Raw genomic sequence first — 20,713 nt, forward strand, 5'->3', positions numbered from 1 at the left:
CTTAATTTCCATAAAATAACAGATAAAATACTGCCTTGGAGCTAATAAATAACATTTTGACACACCATCTGTAAAATACAATCTGCTCTTTCCGTCTCACCTATCAGTAATTTATTATAATTGACCTAATGCTGCTCATTTTAGTTGTATGATGCCAACATACTAATGGCTAATCTAAAATCCCTTGATGCTGATGATAATAAAAATAATAATAAAATTACTACCTATGCTAACAAACTAACAACTAACTGTACGAGTTGAGCTGTAAATTAAACATAAGGAATGGAAAAGAATAAAAAGTACTATTAACATGTGTACAACACTAAACTTATAATAATGGTATTTTCAATTGTTCTGTTGAAAAAATCCTTCAAGCTGACTAGGAACATTTATTACAGTTAAACGAAACTCATTAAATTCAGTGTGCTTTTAACACTTTATGACACATTTCTTGATTCTTCATAAAAAGAGCTTTAGTGAAAAATATTCAGGAGGTAGGGAATAAACCGGAATTGGTCACAATTCCATCTGTCTCTCTATGGATCCAGAAGATTTTTATTAATTTTAATGCTGCAAATTTTCTATCACCATTTGCAACTGTTATAGGTGCTGTTAAAAAAGTAAGTAGGAGTATAAACAATTTACCAAATTGCTTGGGAAGGTGTAGGACATCACATTGTATGAAGATTCATTTATTGATACATGGTGTCTCTTGTACTCCTTTGTGTGAGGAACACAAGGTCATACACTGTCCTAGCAGTGTTCTAACAGACATCAAACAATGGAAGCTCCAGGTAGAAATATCAAAAATGTAGGAAAAGACAGATTGCTACCTACCATAAAGAAAACACATCAAGTTTTTTGACAGACACAGTTAAGACACTTGCATAGGTACAATTAAGACACTCACATAAAGCTTTCAGCCATGGCCTTCATCAGAAAAAGAGTCTCTCTCTCTCTCTCTCTCTCTCTCTCTCTCTCTCTCTCTCTCTCTCTCTCTCTCTCTCTCTCTCTCTTTTTCTCTCATGAAGGCTGTGACTGAAAGCTTTATGCGGGTGTCTTAATTGTGTCAGTCTGCAACTTGAAGTCTCTTCTTTACAGTAAGTAGCAATCTGCCTTTTCCTACATTAGTGATCAAAGAGAGATGTTCATAATGCTGCAAGGGCATTGTTGAGAGGCATGCCTCACTTTAGGGCATGCGTGTTGCTCCTATGACCACAGAAGTAAAGCCTTTGTATTGTGCTGACCAGGAAGCAAAAACTAACAAATTGGGCTCTCTATCTGTTAACATTATTGGCAAAGTGTCTCCTTAGATTGTCGGTCAGTTCAGCAGAGATGACTCGGGGGAAGGGGGGGGGGGGGGTTACATGTGAAGGGTGTTAGGAAGCTACTGCATTAAGATGCTCCAGATAACACAATCAACAGGTGATTCTGTGCATGCATACACTGGCCTGTACCTAAACAGTATCATGAACTTGAGTGGTGTTTGAGTCTTGTTGCAGCTATTACTCAGTTTATAGAAAGATATGTCACAAGGAAAGAAATAATAATTTTAGCAGCTTTATGCTGTTTTTCTTTGATTTTCAATGTATTACTTAGACTGAATTTTAGTAATGGCATTTTATTCTAAACACTTTCTGCATTGGTATAGAGCACAAACAATATCATTGTATTTCTTGCTAGCATTTAAATTTTTAGAATGTAAATGAATTTATTACTATATTTTAGAGTGAGAGGGACAGAGCTTTCAAAAATTGGTTATCAGCCAACTTGCATAATGTAATAAAAGAAAAAACTTTGCAGTGTCAAGGCACGTATGTGTCATAATTTTAAATAGCATCCTCAGTATAGGAATTGATTAAATTCGACTTTTATCCATTGTGGATGTGGAACACAGCGACTGTGGTGTGAAAAGGTTTTCAGAAATTACTGCAACCAGTCGCCTTTTATGTAGATGTAGATGTAGATAAAATACATCTACATAAAAGGCGACTGGTTGCAGTAATTTCTGAAAACCTTTTGATTAAATTCATTAATTATGTCTTGTCATCATGTTCTTGTTGTTGTGGTCTTCAGTCCTGAGACTGGTTTGATGCAGCTCTCCATGCTACTCTATCCTGTGCAAGCTTCATCATCTCCCAGTAACTACTGCAACCTACATCCTTCTGAATCTGCTTAGTGTATTCATCTCTTGGTCTCCCTCTACGATTTTTACCCTCCACGCTGCCCTCCAATGCTAAATTTGTGATCCCTTGATGCCTCAAAACATGTCCTACCAACCGGTACCTTCTTTTTGTCAAGTTGTGCCACAAACTCCTCTTCTCCCCAATTCTATTCAATACCTCCTCATTAGTTATGTGATCTACCCATCTAATCTTCAGCATTCTTCTGTAGCACCACATTTCGAAAGCTTCTATTCTCTTCTTGTCCAGACTAAGTTATTGTCCATGTTTCACTTCCATACATGGCTACACTCCATAAAAACACTTTCAGAAACGACTTCCCGACCATTAAATCTATACTCGATGTTAACAAATTTCTCTTCTTCAGAAACGCTTTCCTTGCCATTGCCAGTCTACATTTTATATCCTCTCTACTTCGACTATCATCAGTTATTTTACTCCCTAAATAGCAAAACTCCTTTACTACTTTAAGTGTCTCATTTCCTAATCTAATTCCCTCAGCATCACCCGATTTAATTTGACTACATTCCATTATCCTCGTTTTGCTTTTGTTGATGTTCATCTTATATCCTCCTTTTAAGACACTATCCATTCCGTTCAACTGCTCTTCCAAGTCCTTTGCTGTCTCTGACAGAATTACAATGTCATCGGCGAACCTCAAAGTTTTTATTTCTTCTCCGTGAATTTTAATACCTACTCCAAATTTTTCTTTCGTTTCCTTTACTGCTTGCTCAATATACAGATTGAATAACATTGGGGAGAGGCTACAAACGTGTCTCACTCCCTTCCCAACCACTGCTTCCCTTTCATGTCCCTCGACTCTTATAACTGCCATCTGGTTTCTGTACAAATTGTAAATAGCCTTACGCTCCCTGTATTTTACCGCTGCCACCTTTAGAATTTGAAAGAGAGTATTCCAGTCAACATTGTCAAAAGCTTTCTCTAAGTCTACAAATGCTAGAAACGTAGGTTTGCCTTTTCTTAATGTTTCTTCTAAGATAAGTCATAAGGTTAGTATTGCCTCACGTGTTCCAACATTTCTGCGGAATCCAAACTGATCTTCCGCAAGGTCTGCTTCTACAAGTTTTTCCATTCGTCTGTAAAGAATTTGTGTTAGTATTTTGCAGCTGTGACTTATTAAACTGATAGTTCTGTAATTTTCACATCTGTCAATACCTGCTTTCTTTGGGATTGGAATTATTATATTCTTCTTGAAGTCTGAGGGTATTTCGCCTGTCTCATAAATCTTGCTCATCAGATGGTAGAGTTTTGTCATGACTAGCTCTCCCAAGGCCGTCAGTAGTTCTAATGGAATGTTGTCTACTCCCGGGGCCTTGTTTCGACTCAGGTCTTTCAGTGCTCTGCCAAACTCTTCCCGCAGTATTGTATCTCCCATTTCATCTTCATCTGCATCCTTTTCCATTTCCAGTACATCGCCCTTCTATATACTCCTTCCACCTTTCCGCCTTCCCTTCTTTGCTTAGAACTGGGTTTCCATCTGAGCTCTTGATATTCATACAAGTGGCTCTCTTTTCTCCAAAGGCCTCTTTAATTTTCCTGTAGGCAGTATCTATCTTACCCCTAGTGAGATAGGCCTCTACATCCTTACATTTGTCCTCTAGCCATCCCTGCTTAGCCATTTTGCACTTCCTGTCGATCTCATTTTTTATACGTTTGTATTCCTTTTTGCCTGCTTCATTTACTGCATTTTTACATTTTCTCCTTTGATCAATTAAATTCAATATTTCTTCTGTTGCCCACGGATTTCTATTAGCCCTCATCTTTTTACCTACTTTATCTTCTGCTGCCTTCACTACTTCATCCCTCAGAGCTACCCATTCTTCTTCTACTGTATTTCTTTCCTCCATTCCTGTAAACTGTTCCCTTATGCTCTCCCTAAAACTCTCTACAACTTCTGATTCTTTCAGTTTATCCAGGTCCCATCTCCTTAAATTAGCACCTTTTTGTAGTTTCTTCAGTTTTAATCTACATTTCATAACCAATAGATTGTGGTCAGAGTCCACATCTGCCCCTGGAAATGTCTTGCAATTTAAAACCTGATTCCTAAATCTCTGTCTTGCCATTATATAATCTATCTGATACCTTTTAATATCTCCAGGATTCTTCCATGTATACAACCTTCTTTTATGATTCTTAAACCAAGTATTAGCTATGATTAAGTTATGCTCTGTGCAAAATTCTACCAGATGGCTTCCTCTTTCATTTCTTCCCCCCAATCCATATTCACCTAATATGTTTCCTTCTCTCCCTTTTCCTACTGACGAATTCCAGTCACCCATGACTATTAAATTTTCTTCTCCCTTCACTACCTGAATAATTTCTTTTATCTCATCATAGATTTCCTCAATTTCTTCATCAGCTGCAGAGCTAGTTGGCATATAAACTTGTACTACTGTAGTAGGCGTGGGCTTTGTGTCTATCTTGGCCACAATAATGCGTTCACTATGCTGTTTGTAGTAGCTTACCCGCACTCCTATTTTTTATTCATTATTAAACCTACTCCTTGTTATCATATAGGAAAAGAAATGACAAACCCATTCTTAAATAATGGAGTACACAGCTTAACATGATAGTGTTTGGTGGTTTGTTTAAATGTGTGTAGGGAAGTCTGTCATTGTCCTTTTTCTTTTGTCCAGGATTTCCCACCAGCTAATAACAAAGCTGCAAAGAAAGCAACAGGACGTGTGATTTCAACAGATGTTACAGCTGACAGTAAAGTGGAGAGTATAAGTACCTCAAAAGCCAAGGAGAAAGCTGATACTGCTAATAGGACGTCTTCTATTACGTAAGTAGCAAAGATAAACAAAAAAGCTGTGTCCGCTGTTCTTTGGCACTTTACTCTTATGTATATGTCTTTAACGTATGGGCAAATCCGCAAGGCACTAAAAGCATTCCTTGAAGACTTGTCAATGTTTAGAAGTACACATTTATGTGGTCCGTAATTTATGTTCTTAGCTTCACATTACAGTCTACGTCAGACAGCTATAGGTGATTGGGCTTCCTATTTCACCCATTCCCCCCCCCCCCCCCCCCCCCCCCCTCCCCGTCCCAGGGAGCTCGCATTACTTTCGTGACTACATGCCTGGCCAAAACAGGCCCCCAGCCTTCACAGTGCTGCTTCCTTTTCTGTGCTGCAAGTCCATCCATCTGCTATACCTGCCTTACCATTGGATGGTCTCCTTGATGCTGAGCCTGCTTGGATTTGGGTTTTGGTTTTGGACACTCGGGTTTCCTACCTCTGGGGAATTTGCCGCACCTCAGTTGTATAAGGCTTACCCAAGCAAGTGGGGCTATGTTTGGGAGGACGTTTCATCCTCACCTGCTCAAAGGAACACCCTGAACTGACTCAGACTTTCTGCCGCTGGTGACCAATATGCCCCAGCAGTATCTTCAGATGGAAAAAATTATTACAATGTAGAGAGATAATGAACCCACAATGTTTCCTTCCTTGGCTATGCCATGGGAAGAGGGAGAATCCAGACATCTGGAAGCCCACACTTCACTGAATTCTTGGTATGTACTTAGACTGAAGGGGATGCTTTTACTGTTATAAAACGTTTATTTTTTGTCCAAAACATTGAAGGGTAAATTTGGTAAGTTGTCTCTAGGAAAAATTCTAAATGGTTTGTGATTTAATAAAACTTCCTCTGCTGCCCAACCTACAGCTCTTTAGGGCATGTGGTCGTCCAGGTGACAAGTGTGTGATCACTGTTCCACACAAAACATTGAACATGGTCCAAGGAATCGTCTCCCACAGAGAACTTACGCTCCAAACAGATGCAGAACTCTGAACTAATCTCCAGCAGTGGGATGTACTTTTTTTCAGATACATACAGAAAAGGCCCCAAGGATAATCATAGGGATACAGGTGCCTTTATCTTTGCCTTTGGCGGTCATTGTGTATAGGTGTGATGTGAAATTGTATATCCCACTGCCTATGAGAAACTTCAGATGTTAATGCTTTGGGCATATGTCATCTTGCTGCAATGTGGATACAATCATTCCATGAAGGTAGTCTTTGTGAACGTCCACCTTTGTGAGTCCATTATGTGAACCTCACCCTCCATTTTCGCCAGTTTGCCTAGTTTTCAGGAAAGAACAGAAGATCCAGGAATACAAACACATCGACCACCTGTCAGATACTGAAGCTTGGAAAAAATTGGAAAGTGTACATCCTGTGGATATGATGATCCCACTAACATCATGACCATCGCCTCATACCTCAACTTTTCCAAACAAGATCTCCCATCACACTCCTCTCCTGTGGTTCCCAATAGGGAACCATTTCCTACACCCGGCCAGAGAATAGTTCTCCTTCAGTGTCTATCAGTAACACGGCTCCCTTTCAGGACCCCCTTTCCCTGACAAATCTCTTTCTAGGTCCTAAAGCCTAATTGCCATTCTCCCTCCCCTTCCTACCCCCCCCTCCCCCCTCCCCATGGCCTTTCAGCATCTGTTATGTCCAGTTTTTCAATTGTTTCCAATTTTACACTGACAGCTTTAAAACTGTAGATCAGGCAGGATATACTTTTACATCTCCTTCCAGTGTGGAATTCCTGTCACTGCCGGGAATTTGTTGTGTATTTACAGCTGTTAGCAGAGACCTCTGTTTATTAAATGGGCCTCCCTTTTTTAAACATTTCCTGACTCAGTGAGCAGTCTCCAGGCTATTGGCCGATGCTATTCTTGCCACCCTTTGGTCTCTGCTTTTCATGCCATTCTCGCTGACCTTTGATGTGCTGCTCGTTCAGTTGCTTTACTCTAAATATGGAGTATTGTGGGTGTCTCGGAGAATGAATTGTCTGACCATTTGGCTATAGAATGACTTAATTTCTACTAATTCACTTTGCTTATCCCAGGAGCAGATTTGAGAGTGTGCATGAGATTTGTGCTTGCTCAGAAATGCAACAACATATGGTGGGCTACTGTCACGTCTAATAAACTCCGCACAGTCAAGGAGACTACAGCAGGATGACTCTCTTCCTTCCATTTCTGCTGGTGGAATGACTCCACAGACCTGTACCATCTCCAGATTGGTCATACCAGGTTAAGTCAAACTGCAACCAATCACTTTTTTGGAAACTTATGTATTCATTCTGTGAACCAGTTTTTGAACCTCTTCAGTCTCATCTTCAGATGGTTTTCCAGAAGTTACATAGCTATTTCAGGCATAATCCTGGGTGCTGGATCTGTGACAAGATGAAGAATCATGCTTTAATGCATCCCCATGAATATTGTTTATCTGTTAATTTGGATCCAAAATTTAGTTTCATACTTCATTCTACTTGTCACAGGGCCAGCACACAACATTATGCTTGAAATAGCTATGTAACTTCTGGAAAACAATCTGAAGATGAGCCTGAAAAGGTTCAGAAACTGATTCATAGAATGACTAGATAACTATTTCAAAAAGTGACTGCTTGCAGTCTTATGAATTTCCATTTAATAAACAGTCATGGGTTCTAAAACATCCATAATGCCTCTAATATTGGTGGATGTTAACAGGTGTTTAAACTAGTTCTGTTTTCTCTATGAAAGTGGTTTTTATTGTCAGTTATAAGATTTTAATCTACTTCTGGAGCAGGGGCAGAGTGGTTGGGGATGGAACATACCCCACTGTATGCTAGGTCTGGGAGATTTCAGACCCTCCCTCCTTGACTAGACTGCTCTTTTCAGCCGTCTTTTACTCTGCTTTAATCACTTTTAGAATTGGTTTGCCTCTTTTTGCCACGCCAATTGTCTTTTCTAGGTGCTTCATTCTGTTGAATAATGGCACTCTTGACAGTACTGGATTGCGGGTGGGGCAGCTGTGGATGGGATGTTTCATGTCATATGCAGAGCCCCGGGGACAGCAACCTGCTGTCTTCCCTGTCTCCTTCATCTTGCTTTTAGTATTGGGGGATGTCTTTTCTTCTGGGTGCACCACTCTCTGATCAAGAGTTGTTTTTTGGTGCCTTGTCCCACCAATCAACTAACCATCAATCCATCCAGGAATTTGCATTGTTGACATTATGATATCATTTAAAATCCTACTTGAATTCAGGTTGATGGATGAAAGCACTGTTTTTTTTCATATTTTGGACTCTGTAAACATATTTTACTATATGTATTTCATATTCTGATGTAATAATTTTGGAATGTGCTAAGTGATTCAAAAACAATGAAATTCTTAGCAGCATGACGTATTTTTACAGATATGCACAAGAAATATGGGATTTTTTTAAAATAAGAAAAGCTATCAAAATTGAGTTATGAAATTTGTTGAGGAAATTTTACTGTAATGTAAACTTGTACAGTGTTTAGTTATACCCAATTTGAAAAGTGACAGTCAGCAGCTTTTTAATGCACATAATTGAGAAGCAAGCAAATAGTATCTTTCTCCATATTACAGGAATGGCACAAGACAAGAAGCTAATCCATTTGAAGAAGATGAATGGGACGAAGATGCTGGTGAAGCCTTAGTTGACCATGGTGAACCTGGCGTTCCCGTGAGAGCGCTTTATGACTATGAAGGGGCAGAGTCAGATGAACTCAGCTTCAAACAAGGTAAAATAATGTTTCTTGAAATTCATTGCTTCAGTTGATTAGTAACTCTCATTTTTCATGAGAGACTATCTGGTCAAAATAGACTAATTGAAGTACGTGAATCTTTCATGCCTGCGTGTAAATCAGCAAGCAACCATTTTGTGTCTGTGACGTCATTATTCTCCCCAAGTTTCCTTCTGTTATAGATACTAATTTTGTGCTTTTGTGTCTTCTTAATCATTATTATGTTGTTTGCTTTGTTTTCATAATAATTGCAAAGTTACATAACATCTTGGTATTCTTTTTTCCTAGTAGTGTTCTTCTAGTCTACATGAGAGACAAAATAACTGAAAGCAAAAAGTATTTACATTCTACAGGGGAAAAGAACATACCATGTACATAAATAAGAATGTAAATATGTAAACTTGTGCAATGAAAATTAGTTCAACAGTGAAACAGTCAAAATTAATGGATGAGAATAACAATTTTCGTTGTTATTTGGTGGTTAGCAGTAAAACACCAAATGAGGATAAAGCTAAAAGGCGCTGTTACTGCATTCTGATTTGTTTGCAAGTACATATTTTCTCCAGCAAATAAATGTTCTGAAATGTTTGGATGACACTTTTCCTATTTTTTTCTAGTCATCAGGAGTGTAAACACTTTATCACACCACATTTGACGAGAACTTCCAGTATGAATTCTGCTTCAGCCATCCTACATTTTGCGAGTACATTTTTCCATAAAGGGATAGTCCATCATAACCTCACTTTCACTATTCAGATGCCAAACTGCACAGCTGACAGCTCTCACAACACCGACAATTTTGACACTAATGTGTAAACAAAAATGACCACTCACTCAATACGGCAATGGAATGACAGGAGCACTGAAGTACACACACTTGTCTCCAGTAGTCAGTTGAGACAAGAAAATCAATCAAATAAAAGGGGCTTTAGATAAGGAAAAACTCTTTGTTTTGCATGATTAAGTGTAGAGAATACATTGCCTATGTATGCAACAAAAAAATAAGGCTAAATGTTTGAATGGATGTTAAGAGTGAGTGGAATGAAGGTTTCATGCAAACTAAGAAAATGTAGCAGCTTTTTATTTTAAAATAATTGTGAAACAGAAGTATACTAAACATTATTTCCCATGTGGTTACACATTGAATATTGTAAACAGTGGCAGATTTAAAATTTTTGTACCCCTAGGCACACTGCAGTACATGCACACCTGCAGAAATATGTTTTAAATAATAACTCTACAGCTTTTGAATCACAATAAATGTTCTTTAAGCTGCTAACAATAAATCAGTTTGTAACCTAAAATTTTTTAAACTAATATGAATAAATAAACAAATCTTATCAGTCAGAAAAATTTGCATCTGGCTTTGATGGCAGCAAACTCATTAATCATTACTTAATAGCTGAGATGGTCATCTGTTTGGAGGTCAGCTTCGATGTGAAGAATGCACAAGGTGTTCAATCTCTCCTCAGACAAGGTAGAACACAGGTATGGTTTAAGCCTTGAGCCAAAACAAGCATTCTGTAAATGCCTTACATAGAAACATTCTAAGAGCAATGTCAGCATTCAGAAACCTGGACTATAACTGATTCTTTCAGAGAAGTTTACTCATTTCAGCTTGTACATTATTAATATCTTAAGATTTCAAATATGCCATGAAATGTACACATTCACTTGGGAAGGAAGGTACTAATGCCTGGTGAACTATTCTTAAGTTTACTGTAAACTGTGAAGGGGCCTAAAATAACAGTGTTTTATAACTTTCCTTCCTCCTCACTAATGCAACATACAAGGTGCTGAGTATTAGGAAAAATGTTTTGGCTGTAAATTTCTCCCTACCAGTTAGAAAAACTACTTCAGCAGCCACTTCTTCATCAACTTAAAGTTTCCATTTCCTTGATTTTTTTATAGGTGTGTTTATAATTCAAATCAGTTGTAGTGTCCATGGATTTATTTTCATCATGGCAGAACATGCCCTGAACAAACCTAATAAACTCTTCAGTTGATTCATATAATTCAAGTACTATTTCGATGTCAATATTTGCTTTGAATTTCGTGTTTACACTATTAAATCTCTGGAGTATGCCCTTCCAAACTGTCATCATGAATACTTTTTCTAGTCTACTTAGTTGATTCAGTAAAGCTGAAGCTTCAGTTTGCATAAGTGGTTTCTCACAGGTATTCTTGGTAAAGAATGAAAGTATATATATTGCTCTCCCAATTTTCATTTAGACACACACATGCTTCCTCTCTTGCTGACCAACATGTTATCGATATACTTTCAGCTGTTTTACGTCATGGTTTCACAGAAGAAAGAAGTTGATCCCAGGGTTGTGTAGGACCAGAGAAAAATTTATAAACATTTTGCACTAAACTGAAGAATGAAGATGCTTCCTGACAACAGCTTGTACCGCTAGTGCCCACAAAATTCAAAGAATGTAGTGCACAAGGCACATAATGCACATTTAGATTTTGTTCTTTACTTAATGCCTGCAAAAAGAGAAAAAAGTAAGAAGTGTAGGCTCCTAATAAGTTGCTTCCATTGTCTTATTACTGGCCTCTGCAGTCAGTAAAATCGATAGCATTTGTAGGCAGGATTCGGATGGGCTTTCAGACTTACGTCCTGAGTTTGGTAAAAACAGAAGGAAACATTAAACATGCTCACCATTCTCCTTCGTATACGATAATACTAAGATAATTAATCAAATTGTGAAATGTCTGCAGTAGGATCTACTATTACAGAGGAATATTTCAGCTGTTTGTTGTCATTTATTATGATTCTATTTATTCGTTCAGAAAGTAGCTCTATTATTTCATCTTAGTTTGTTGAAGATACATAACTTGTGTGTCCCTGCCCTGGATTTATGTATGCTATAAGTTCAAGAGACCTCATAAATTGACCATTATGTATGAGTGGAATTTTTCACTGTGTTCATGTTGAGGATGTCCAGAATTTGTTAGCTTCTTCACCATTGCAAACACGCTTTTCAACACATTGCGCCAGAACATTTTTCTCTCAACGTGTGACTTTAAATGGTTTTCTACCATTCCAAGTGAGTTTTCTCTGTGTTAAAAGTGATAACCAATAATTTTTTGTGCTCAAGTGAATATTCAGGATGAGATAAAATAGAGATATTTCTCCAATCTGAAATACCAATAGTAGCAATCATTGTCTTACCTCCAAACAATTTACACATTGAACAAAAAATAGCACCAGTGCTGCAGGAGTACATTGAGTAATCACGGAAAGTTGCTTCATCATTTTAAAGTTTAAATAAAATAAATTTTTGTTCAAATATCTGGTTTTACTGCCTGTTGACCTTTGTGAATTAGGAAAAATCACTATTACAATTTGGATTAATGCCACAGTGTAAAACTGTCATTGATGATTCAATATTATTTCTTTTTGTAATATTTGATAAGACACTTAGGTTCTTGTGAGATTCTAATTCAGGAACAATTTGTTATTCTTCATTTTTAACTATTGTTTCATTTTCATTTACTTCTTTCACTATGGTTATGGTTGAAGTCAAACTACAGATATTTTTCTGCCAGGAATTTTTAGAACATTTGCTTCTTGTTCTCACTTTTTCTTCACTAACTTCTGAAATGCCGCACCATTTAATTTTTCATGTTCATTTTTGTCACTCTTATTCATGTTAGACACTTATGAAATTATCAACAGCCACCAACATGAAAGAAAATAAGTTTGTAAATAAAAGTATCCCCTTCAAAATCGTACAACAAAAGCACAACGCTTTTTACTTGAGACATGACAGTGATCATTTGACTAGCTTGGATTACTTTACCCACTTGTTCTGAAATAAAATTTCCAAGAAAAGAATAACAGAGCAGGGTAATTTAATTTCATTGTTGCTTCTTTCTCTATTTTCAATAAACAGAAGTCAGAAACTGACAGAATTCTCGGAATAATATTATTTCAAAGCTTGTATTGTTGACTGTCATCCTGATAGCTTACTTTAAGGTACCATTGAACAATTTCATAAACACGATTCCTGACATAAATTGTGTGACTTTTCATTCAGTCACCAAGAAAACTATTATTATTTCAAAGCTTGTGTATTATCATTTGCCATTAATATGGCATGTTAAAACTGCTAAGTTATTTCACAATCTTAATAATTTTTTGTCATTTGCAAGCACACTTACTTTCAAGTGTAAAATGTTAAAATAAATACAGTGCAAAAAATTTTGCTCTCTAAAGCTGTCACCCCTAGGCCCAAGCCTAGTGGGCCTGCATGTAAATCCATAAATCCACCTTTGATTGTGATACAGAAGCTGTTTTTTCTTTTTTTTAAGTCGCAAAGGTAGCAGAATGAAGAAAAATTGGAAAAATATTGGTTACAGAACAAGAATGCTCTTTTTGTTCCAAAAACTTCCTGCAACTTAATCAGAGGTTACTAAAACACAACAAAAGTAAATAATTCAGGAGTAGGGGATAAAAAAAAAGAAACCCTCACAGTGTCATTGACAGGCACAAATAAAGGAACACAACTGTTGTGTGTGTCTGTCGACAGCTCCATGCTTCCACTACTCAGTGAGTTATTTCTTTTATTCCTAAATTATTTAGATTCTGCCAGAACTTTCCACACTGTAAATAAAATTTATCAACAAATATAAGAAGTAAGATTCATTATATTCCCAACTATGAATAACCAGTGTGTTACATGTACACTCATGGTTTTGAAAATTGATGCATCAAAGGTACATTTGAACAGACATAATGTTTTATGTGTATTAGGTTCAGCATGATACACAAATGGTAGCAATTACAGGATGTGTGTCATCTCTGACTCGGAGAGTTTAATATAGTTTGAATTTGCGATGCTCTACAATTGTAGTGTCTAGACATTGTGGCATGGAGTCAAAGAGGGCCTGGATATGTTCTTAGGACTCCTCCTTCATGCCTTTTGTGTGAAAGTTTACAAAGCGTCAGTAGTGGCTGCTAGACAACCGTGATAACATAAGTTACTGTCCAACCTCGTTCCGGAAATGGCAGGCAAACAAGCAGGTTGGGGAAGCGCTGCCATTTGTTGTTCTTGGCAGAATTATCCACCCGTAATATGGCACGTGGAGTTGTCTGAAGAAATAGCAGTCACTTAACATCAAAACTTCCTTGATACATAGATAGCTGAGATCAAAATCGCATGATGTATCATGTGCCATCTGTTCACTATATTGTCCAACAGTAGAGGTTGCTAGATGATGGTCATCGTAGTAGAATTGGGAATATGTGCAGCTATCACTGTAAGATGTATTAGAATGGGAAGCATCCAGTAATACACACTCAGGACATTGGTAATGGCATTTACAAGTCTGTTGCACTCCGAAGAGTGTGTAGTTTCTTGATGGTGGACACAGAAGCAGTGTATGAGTGTCTTCAGTCCGGACAGAGTCTTGACATTTGCACTCCTTTTACATTGCCCCGGTGCTGAATCTACACTGTTGGTGGTGGTGGTGGTGGTGGTGGTGGTGGTGGTGGTTTGCAAATTTGTAATGAGAGTGCAGACGAAATGGTGGTCATCCTGTACTGTGTTCACATTTCGTGTACCAGTATTCACACTTAAATGTGTAAGACCTCCTTCTGTAGTTCCCCATAGGCATCACTGTTGTAACAACAAGCCCTCTACGAGATGAAATGTAACAGTGTAAAAAACTCATTTCACAGACATAAACTGCCCTGACCGATTTGAATTCCCCACATATCAGGCCATTTCATTAGTGAACAGTGCTGGCACTCACATTTACATTTACACTTCTTTTGACTGTTCATTACATTGGCTTGGCAAAAAAACTGACTTTTCTGGTCAGATGTTTGGGAGTTTCGGGTGCAGCTGTACATAACTCAGGAAAACCAGGAAATCCGGGAAAAACATAGAATTTTTTTTGTCTTTGGGGAATTTTTTCATCCAGGAGAAAACAAAGGAAAAAAACCCAGGAACTTTTATTTTTGGAATTTTGGGAATTTTTCATTGTTTTAGTTTTCAGCTAAATTTCTATAATTTGATGGGTAAGGACTGATAAGTTAACAGAATTTTACTGTAGTACAGAATAATATTGCAGTAAAACATAAACAAGTGAATAATAACAATATAAAACTGAAGCATCTGCTGACAGCAAAATGCATCAAACACTTAAAGACGAAGACTATGCAATACTTCGTAACTACAAACTACTGATGAGCTTTACGTTGCAACTGTTTACATTAGGTTCGTTTGAGCAGTTTCCAGCAGGCTTACGCACATGTGCAGAGCTGAAGTTATGTTTGAATGGCACCTTCTCGTGCTTTTGATTACTTGAAGCATGGCTGTTGGCTGTTTACAGTGGCTGTTGGCTGTTTGCAGTAGCACCGAGCAACCAGGTGCTACAGGTTTAAATTTTTGTGATGCACACAGGCTGCCAGATTCCCACATGCACAGAGCAGTCTGAGTTGTTTGGGGTAGTCTCCATGTCACCTGTTTTTATGTTTAATGATTTTGTGCTCACACCAAATGGAAACAAAATGGATTTCAGTGGCTGGGAGCTGTCAAATGAATTAAAATACATTCACATAATTACAGGAGACTGAAATATGTTGTTAGTTTCAGTTTTCTGATTGTTGTTTTATTTCCTTGTTATTGGCAATTGAGCATTAATCATCTCGCAGAACAAAGAAGTTATTTTTGTTGGTTCAGTAAGGGAATTTGGCTTTTATAAATCTTTTCCACAGAGGCAATCAATTTATTTGAAGCAAAAGTGTTTCATTCAACACTATTGGCTAGGTTCAACTATTCGCTGAATTTCAAGCACATGTTTTCATCTTCTGGCATGTATGGCATTAAGCCACAATAAAGAACCTAACATGAGCTAACACAGTACTGGTACTCTAAGAAAATTGACATCCCAAAAACCACACTGAAAAGCTTAATACCACGTCAGGACGTACTTCAGTGCGAATCTGGACGTATGAATAAGTACTTTAAGTGGAATTGTGCATTTCAGTATGGGTTGTGAAATCCCAATGGTCTTGGAGTCTTCTCTGGTGTCCTGTTTCTTTTATGCTGTAATGTAAGATCTCTTAACACTATTCACATATGTTTATACATACTATGCTATACATACATGATATACATATATGTAAATGTTCACTTAAAGATGACTTAAGTAAGCAAATTTGGTCAGTAATACTGAATAAAATGTTTTGTTTCAAATATATTGACAGCTTTAGCAGAATTTTACTAGTCTGCCTTCTATGAAATACAGTGCTTTTCAGTTGCAAGACATGTTATTACAGTTGTCATGTACTTCCTCTACGCTTTACATTATTTCTCAATTTCTGTTGTTTACACCTTAATTTTACAGAACGCCATTCTTTGGAAAATTATAGACTGGCAGCCCATAGTGTTTTATCATTGTAACTTCTCACAATGCTTTATACACTGCTGGCCATTAAAATTGCTACACCAAGAAGAAATGCAGATGATAAACGGATATTCATTGGACAAATATATTATACTAGAACTAACTTGTGATTACATTTTCACACAATTTGGGTGCATAGGTCCTGAGAAATCAGTACCCAGAACAACCACCTCTGGCCATAATAACGGTCTTGATACTCCTGGGCATTGAGTCAAGCAGAGCTTGGATGGCATCTACAGGTACAGCTGCCGATGCAGCTTCAACACAATACCACAGTCCATCAAGAGTAATGACTGGCATATTGTGACGAGCCAGTTGCTCGGCCACCATTGACCAGACGTTTTCAATTGGTGAGAGATCTGGAGAATGTGCTCACCAGGTGAGCAGTAAAATATTTTCTGTATCCAGAAAGGCCCGTACTGGACCTGCAACATGTGGTCATGCATTATCCTGTTGAAATGTAGGATTTTGCAGGGATCGAATAAAGGGTAGAGCCATGGGTCGTAACACATCTGAACTGTAACATCCACTGTTCAAAGTGCCGTCAATGCAAACAAGAAGTGACCGAGACGTGTAACCAATGGCACCCCATACCATCACGCCGGGTGATACACCAGTATGGCGATAACGAATACGCGCTTTCAATTTTCGTTCACAGCGATGTCACCTGACTCGGATGCGACCATCATGATGCTGTAAACAGAACCTGGATTCATCCGAAAAAATGACGTTTTGCCATTTGTGCACCCAGGGTCGTTGTTGAGTACACCATCGCAGGCACTCCTGTCTGTGATGCAGCGTCAAGGGTAATCACAGCCATTGTCTCTGAGCTGATAGTCCATGCCGCTGCAAACGTTGTCGAACTGTTCATGCGGATTGCTGTTGTCTTGCAAGCATCCCCATCTGTTGACTCAGGGATTGAGACATGGCTGCATGATCCATTACAGCCATGCAGATAAGATGCTTGTCATCTCGACTGGTAGTGATATGAGGCCGTTGGGATCCAGCACGGCGTTCCGTATTACCCTCCTGAACCCATTGATTCCATATTCTGCTAACAATCATTGGATCTCGACCAACGCGACTAGCAATGCTGAGATACAATAAACCGCAATCACGATAGTCTACAATCCTATCTTTATCAAAGTCGGTAACATGATGGTACGCATTTCTCCTCCTTACACGAGGCATCACAACAACGTTTCACCAGGCAACACTGGTCAACTGTTGTTTGTGTATGAGAAATCAGTTGTAAACTTTCCTCATGTCAGCACGTTGTAGGTGTCACCACCGGTGCCAACCTTGTGTGAATGCTCTGAAAAGCTAATCATTTGCATATCACAGCATCTTCTTCCTGTTGGTTAAATTTCTTCCTGTCGGTTAAATTTCATGTCTGTAGCACGTCATCTTCGTGGTGTAGCAATTTTAATGGCCAGTAGTGTATTTGCTCCTGGAGTCAAATAAAAATTATGAATTGCAGTTTCTTGGCTTTACAGGTAACCATGTTAATGTTTCACACATTTTGAAAAAGCCATAAAAAACTTGGTCCTAAATACATTAGCTCTGTATGTCCCTTCCGAACAAAATGACACAGTGCTGCACATAGTCACATGATGAACCAGTACACACAAAATTCCAAACAGAAATATGATGAAAGGCTTTATGAGCATAGTATGTCATCATAGCTGTGCATGCGCAGTAATGCTTGTTTTCTGGTGCTCTCTGGTAACTACTCAAACAAACCTATTTCTAACAGGTCGCTGGTAAATATTGCTAATGGTGGTTTGAGAAGCATTACTTTCAAAATAAATTTCCCTGTTATGCAAGATGAATTATGTTATGTGTGAAAATGTGAGATGAATTTCTTAAATCACACAATGTTTGACTCTCATTCATAACTTAGTACTTTGAGAACCAGCCACTTACAAAAATTTTGGAGCCATAAGACGAGCCATTTATGTCATTATTTAAAATTTTACTGGTACATTTGTGTTTGATGTCTTTTAAAGAGTAACAAATACAGATGTGAACTATGACTGGTTGAAACAAGTGTATTGCAAGTCTATAAAAACTTTTATCATTCGATTGACAAGTTTTACAGCTCTGAGGGAATGTATACTGTCACATAATGCGGAAAAAGTGTATTTTTAAACAGGATTTTTTCTTTCTTTTTTTTCTGGTGTATACACACCGAGGTGGAATGTATTCTACATGAGCTGAAGAATTAATAACTGTTCAAGCCAGTATTTCAGTGTATTGCAGCTCTCACAAATACACTGACTGATCAAAAGTATCAGAACGCCTATTAAAGGATATTAATATGGGTTGCATCCAGCATGGGACAAAGCATGTTTAGACAGAAACAGTGAAAATCAAATTTCCATCCAGCACACCTAATTAAATTTGCTGACACTGAAAAATCCAGGATGGAATAACTATAATATTTTGAAAAGGATAGATAGTTACCCTATAGAGCAGATATTGAATTGCACATAGGCACAACAGAAAGACTGCATGTATGAGAGCTTTTGGTCAAAAGGTCTTCTTTTAATGTAGAAAACACACAGACATTTAAAGGAGGAAAATGCATCCGCGATAAATTTCTCTGGATGCGGAGACCAGCTCAGACTCCCTCAGATTCGGATTTTCTTTGGTTTTCCTAATTCACCTGATGCAAATGTATAGGAGCTTCCTTCAAAACAGCCATGTCCAATTTGTTTCATCAGTCTTGGCCATAGAAGTCTAATTTCCACCTCTAATGGCTGTACCAATGTCAGGATATTAAACTTGTGCCATTCTTCATTACATTCAGTACTTCTACCATGGATAAGTGCAGACTCTTATTAAAAAGGCCATAAAATATTTTTGGGGAAAGTTGGGATTATGTGTTAGGAAAACTTAGAGGTTTTCCTGGTGGATTCTGGAGGTAGGCTGCTACACCATTAAAAGCCATATTTTTTTCAATAAGTGACAGCCATAAGTGTACAACAGCTACCTATAAAAATGGTATTATGCATTTATTTTATAGCTCTAAGAGTGTCTCTGTGATCTGAATACCTCAGCATATGTCTGTGTTTAGATTTGAGACATGGATCTGAGGAAATTTGGTCTGTAATTCATGTCCTTACTTCATGTGTCACAGTAAGATTCCCATTTTAATTCATAGTCTGAACTAAACTGTATTTTTTGCATAGGTGACGTGTTTGAAAAGCTCGAAGACGAAGATGAACAAGGATGGTGCAAAGGCCGTAAGGATGGCCGTGTAGGGCTGTACCCTGCTAACTATGTGGAACCTGTGGCGCAGTAGTGGCCAATACGGGATCTGCTGATGTGTAAGCTAGTTGGCGATGTCTTCCTGCTGCTTGTCTGTCTCGGGCAGGTTGCATTTTCCCTCGCCACACTTCACAGCAAACTCCTACAACACAGACAGGATGTCAAGGTGCCACACGTTTAGGAAATGTGTTTGGTGCTGTTACTAGTGAAATGGCTTTGTGCCCGTAAATTTATCAGCTCTTAAAAGAAATGGAGTGACCCCTTTCCCCTTCCCCAGAGATCCTGGCTTGTACAGTAAACATTAATGTGTCGTTAGCAGTTAAAGGAGACATGATGTGAGTTTTACTGCACTACTGTGCATTCTAAACTGTGGACCAAAGTCTATGCTTTTCTGTGTATAAAACATACTAAGATGTATTTTATTGCAGTTTCATGATGATGTTTGTCTCAAATTTTTGATGATGTATAACACTAAATGATTATTTAAATTATCAGAGTATTGTTTTTCTTTTAAAAACGCAAGGCTTTTTGTGAGCATGAACTATTCCTTGGTTACTGGTGGTAAGCTGAAGTTACTGTATTTTGTGGTAATTTTTTTTTTCCAGACTGTATTTGCGTTTTTATTATGCAACTTGTTTGTGTTCACACAAAGTTGTATAACATTTGCTCCTTTCTCCTCTCTTTCCCAAACCGTTGTTCAATCTGTGAGTGACCCAAGTGCCAGCCACATACTATATAGTACATGCTACACTGCCTGGTGCAGAGAAAAAAATTAATCAAAATAATGTTAAGCAGCCATAATGGACATTTCTGTAAATATGTAACCAGTTACACCTTGGTAATGCCATTTGTAAAATAATGCATTCACAGAAAAGGCTGTGCATCTTCAGCAGGTGTCAATCAAAGCGAGAACACTCATTCCTTCATTATATTCAGTGATTCTGTTATAGGCCTAAGACATTGTAGATTAACGAGTACAAGACTTGGTGTAAATAATGTAGACATGAATGTCATTAAACTGGATTCGTATGATAGAAGTATGTTTATTGTAATAAATTATATATAAATCGTGTAAAAGATACGCTTTGTCTTGGGACACAAAATAGCTAAGGAAAAAAACCTGTGGTTTGTAAATAATTTGCAACAGACTGCATACACTTTACTTGCAATGATACATTTTGTCGGTGGTGGTGGTGGTGGTGGTGGTGGTGGTGTGTGTGTGTGTGTGTGTGTGTGTGTGTGTGTGTGTGTGTGTGAGAGAGAGA

General features: G+C 37.9%; 1 protein-coding gene across 15 annotated transcripts in view; it reads left to right on the forward strand.

Annotated features, from left to right (window-relative positions):
* Nucleotides 1–20,485, forward strand: part of LOC126281513 (protein kinase C and casein kinase substrate in neurons protein 1) — a 525,973-nt gene extending 505,488 nt beyond the window's left edge. For all 15 annotated transcript variants that reach the window (XM_049980549.1, XM_049980551.1, XM_049980537.1 and 12 more), the window contains 3 exons: nucleotides 4,841–4,989; nucleotides 8,596–8,750; nucleotides 19,370–20,485. In XM_049980549.1, the coding sequence (XP_049836506.1) occupies nucleotides 4,841–4,989; nucleotides 8,596–8,750; nucleotides 19,370–19,482 (417 nt within the window). In that variant the 3' untranslated portion in view covers nucleotides 19,483–20,485. The remainder of the gene's footprint in view (nucleotides 1–4,840; nucleotides 4,990–8,595; nucleotides 8,751–19,369) is intronic.
* Nucleotides 20,486–20,713: the final 228 nt, after the last annotated feature.

The sequence above is a fragment of the Schistocerca gregaria genome, chromosome 7 (assembly GCF_023897955.1).
Source record: "Schistocerca gregaria isolate iqSchGreg1 chromosome 7, iqSchGreg1.2, whole genome shotgun sequence".
NCBI lineage: Eukaryota > Metazoa > Arthropoda > Insecta > Orthoptera > Acrididae > Schistocerca > Schistocerca gregaria.